Here is a 3,999-nt window from a genome sequence, read left to right as displayed (position 1 = left end):
TAATATGAGCAATCTCTAGTATATGAGCAAAAAATGGACTAATTCAATTATTGTTGGCAAATTTGTGAATTTAAAAAAGAATACCTCTTCATCCTGTAGAGTCATGAGTTGATATTTTTTGGTTTTCTCTTTGTTGTCTTTGGGACGACCTTTATCAATTACTTGGATCTTACAAGTCCATTCTTCTGTATTGGGAGTGATCATGTTGATAGTTAACCTTTCACCCATAGTGGAATTAACCTGTAATTACAATATATTGATATTAGTATAACAGTATACATTAACAATAAAAATAGACATAGTTTAATATAAATGAAAGAATATAGAACAAAATCAAGTTATAATTAGATTTACCATAAGAAATTATAGCATATGGTCAGGAAAAAGCTTTTTTAATAATTTCATCATAGACTATATTGTATGTAGAGTGATCATCATCATCGTCAGCTGTAGGTGGTTTAGTTAATACTTTCACACAATTAGAACTTTTGGCTCTTGATAAAGCAACATACAATTGACCATGAGAAAAGACAGGTTCGCGCAAATAGATACCCACAAAATCTAATGTTTGACCTTGAGCTTTGTTTATTGTCATGGAGAAACATAATCGAACTGAAAATTGTGTTCGTTTAAAAGGGAGAGGTAATTTCTCATCTTCTGATGTCATGAGTGGCATTCGCGGAATAAATACATGTGTATTTTTAAAATCGCCGCTAGATATTGTTGCACTAATGACATGAGTTTTAAAATCATTACATATTAATCGTGTTCCATTGCATAAACCTTCACTGGGATTCATATTTCTTAATAACATAATCGGCCAATTTTTTTTTCAAAGATAATTTGTAAGGAGGCAAGCCAGCAGGACTTAAAGTGTGCAAAAAATCTTCATACTCACTCTGATCTTTTGGATCAATTGTCTCATCAGTAGCAATGTAAACTTTTTCGGTGGTTGGAAATTGAGCAAGAAGCATGTCATTTATTTCATCAACGAAATCATTTTTGGTTGTTAGAATAGCACGAGAAGTAATAAAAGAAACATTTGAATGACATTTGTATAAATCAGGATATGTAACTCGGAAGAGCATATTCAATGATTCTTTTTCAGAAGTAAAAGGAATAATGAGAGAATGAGGCATTTGAATTTTTTCATAGGCATTTTGTCTTCCTTTTCCATCACCAATTCTCATTAAATATTCACAAAAAGCAGAATCCGTTTTCGCACGCATATTCTCTGATAGTTGTAATTTTTCAAGTTGATTCCAAATTTCAGAGCACAGTAAACTTTCACGAATAAAATCTTCCTTTTTTCCACTACGAACTATGGGAAGAGTTTGTCTAAAATCACCACTGAAGACAACTACCTTTTCACCAAATATTATATTAGTTTCTATGAGATCTCTTAAAAGCAAATCGAATGCTTCTACCATTTCCATTTTTGCCATTGAAATTTCATCCCATACAATTAGTTTTGCATCTCGTATTAAAGATGCTAATGAACTTTGCTTACTAATATTGCAGCTGAAATTCTCATTAACATCAATAGGAATTTTAAAGCGCGAATGAGCAGTTCGACCTCCAGGAAGTAGTGAAGCTGCAACACCGGAACTTGTAGTTGCTAAAGCTATAAATCCCTTGTGCCTCACAGTAGCTAATAAAGCACGATATAAAAAGCTTTTACCAGTTCTACCGGGGCCATCAATAAAGAATGCCCCTGGTCTATTTGAAAATATTCTGTCAAGAATCATATCGTAAGCTCTTCTTTGATCAATGTTTAATTTGTTTTCTAACATTAAATCTTCTTCGCTAACAACGATATTTCTTTCGAAATGAACATCTTTAGCTTCTTTTGCAGCTGCGGATGGCTTTATGTCACGACCCTAACCTGGTCGTGATGGCGCCCAACACAGTGCTAGGCAAGCCCGACCAATTCAACACTCTCAATCCCTCATATAGAGTTCATTACCAATTAATAGGGTTTAAAAACCAAAATTAACATGATTATAAATCTGTAACAAAAGATAAAAGTGTGCGGAAATTAAGAAAATATCACTACAAATCCCACCGATCTGGTGTCACGAGTCAAGAGCCTCTAATACAAGTCTGGGGAACAGCCTAAACAAAAGATAGTCTAAAATGCTGAAAGTAAAGAGGATAGAGGGAGAAATCGGGTCTGCGAACGCCATGCAGCTACCTCGATGACTCCGGTGAGATCTGAATAGCAGAAATGGCTCAATCTACGCCTCCGGAATACCTGTATCTGCACACATGGTGCAGGGAGTAAAGTGAGTACTCCGACTCAGTGAGTAATAGCAATAAATAATGACTGACGGAAAGAAATCTCGTAAAAACACTAAGCAGTTCTATATCAAAGCAGTAAGAACATTTAAATGGCAACTAAATGAAGAAGTCAGGTAAAAATCCTTTAAGCCAGTGCTCAACTCATTTACTCCTCACGATAACCGAAATCATAATTATACCACTGTGGCGTGCAGCCCCACCCATATAGTATACTGCTGCGGCGTGCAGCCCGATCCATATATGTATATATATACACTACTGCGACGTGCAGCCCGATCCAATGATAATAGTCGACTGCGCTCACTGGGGTTGTGCGGACTCCGAAGGGGCTCCTACAGCCCAAGCGCTATACTACTGCGGCGTGCAGTCCGATCCATATGAATGTGCTGTTGTGGCGCGCAGCCCGATCCAATAATATACTGCTACGGCACGCAGCCCGATCCATATAAATATATACTGCTGCGGCGTGCCGCCCGATGCATAACATATCAAATACCCTCACTATGGGGTTCTCAACCCCTCTCAGTCACTATAAACTTAGCCTCTCGGGCATACTAAGATAAGATAGGGATCCCAGCCCACATATTACTCTCCTTTTGGTCTAGTTATTCCAAAGCCGGTTCATATTAGATTAAACAATTAGAAACATGACTGAGGGTATGATTTTTAACGAGTAAAGTGAGGTCAATCATGTACAATTACCCCTAAGGGTTCTACAGGTCGGCACAAGGCCCTAAACATGGCAACTAGCCCAAACTATAATGATATAATTTAAGTCTCAGTCAAAAAACAGTAGAATCATCAATCGGGATGGACCAGGTCCAAATCCCCAACAGTAATGGACCCCACGCTCATCTTGCAGCGTGTGTCTCACCTCAACATAGCACTACGTTGTGCAAATCCGGGGTTTCAAACCCTCAGGACATCATTCATAACCATTACTCACCTCAAGCCGGCCAAAAATCCTAGCTCGCTATGCCCTTGCCTCACAAATCAACCTCCTCGCACGTCGAATCTGGCCAAAACCACAACGAATACGTTACAATAGGCTAAGGGAATATAACCCAATCGAAAAGACTCGAAAAATATCGAAATTCACGAAGTTGGCAAAACCAGAGCCCCGGGCCCACTTCTCGAAAAATCAGAAAATTAACATTACCGGATTCCTTATCTCGCCACGAGTCTGTCCATATCAAATTTACCAAAATCGGAGTCCATTTGACCCCTCAAATTCCATTTTGAAATACCAAATTCCCAAGCCCTAGCTCTTCCATTTTTGGTTAAATTCCCATGAATTTCTAGGTTAATTTCACAATAATACCCCGTTTTTAGTTCATAAAACTTACCTCCAACCAATCCTCTTCGAATCCCTCTTCAATTTCTCCCAAAGAGCTCTCAAAATGTTCAACAATGGAGGAAAAATGACTTAGGCTCGCGGATGAAATATTTTAAAACCCTTCTGCCCAGGTGACCTTTTCCTCTATGCGAACGCGAGGGTTATCTCGCGTTCGCGAAGCTCCAATTTTTCCATCTGCCGAAAATGCCCTATGCGGACGCGACCCATGCCACGCGAACGCAAGCTTCCTCAAAAGGCACCTACGCGAACGCGACTTCATGCATGCGAACGCGAAGGCAAAAGAACCCCTAAGCCTCAATTCCTTATACGCGTTCGCGGCTAGTGCCTCGCGAACGCGGTGC

The 3,999-nt window shown here is 39.1% G+C and overlaps 1 protein-coding gene across 1 annotated transcript; it reads right to left on the bottom strand.

The window, feature by feature from the left end:
• Window positions 1-785: 785 nt before the first annotated feature.
• On the bottom strand, window positions 786-1,748 carry LOC109215553 (ATP-dependent DNA helicase PIF2-like). The gene has a single exon (XM_019379637.1). It carries the CDS (start codon window positions 1,746-1,748, stop codon window positions 786-788), a length of 963 nt encoding a protein of 320 aa, XP_019235182.1.
• Window positions 1,749-3,999: the final 2,251 nt, after the last annotated feature.

Source organism: Nicotiana attenuata, unplaced genomic scaffold (genome assembly GCF_001879085.1).
Source record: "Nicotiana attenuata strain UT unplaced genomic scaffold, NIATTr2, whole genome shotgun sequence".
NCBI classification, from domain to species: Eukaryota; Viridiplantae; Streptophyta; class Magnoliopsida; order Solanales; family Solanaceae; genus Nicotiana; species Nicotiana attenuata.
This window is presented reverse-complemented; position numbering and strand designations above follow the sequence as displayed.

Bases quoted from the DNA above. Each gene is read 5' to 3' on its own strand.
- LOC109215553 (XM_019379637.1), bottom strand. From the start codon at position 1,748: ATGATTCTTGACAGAATATTTTCAAATAGACCAGGGGCATTCTTTATT.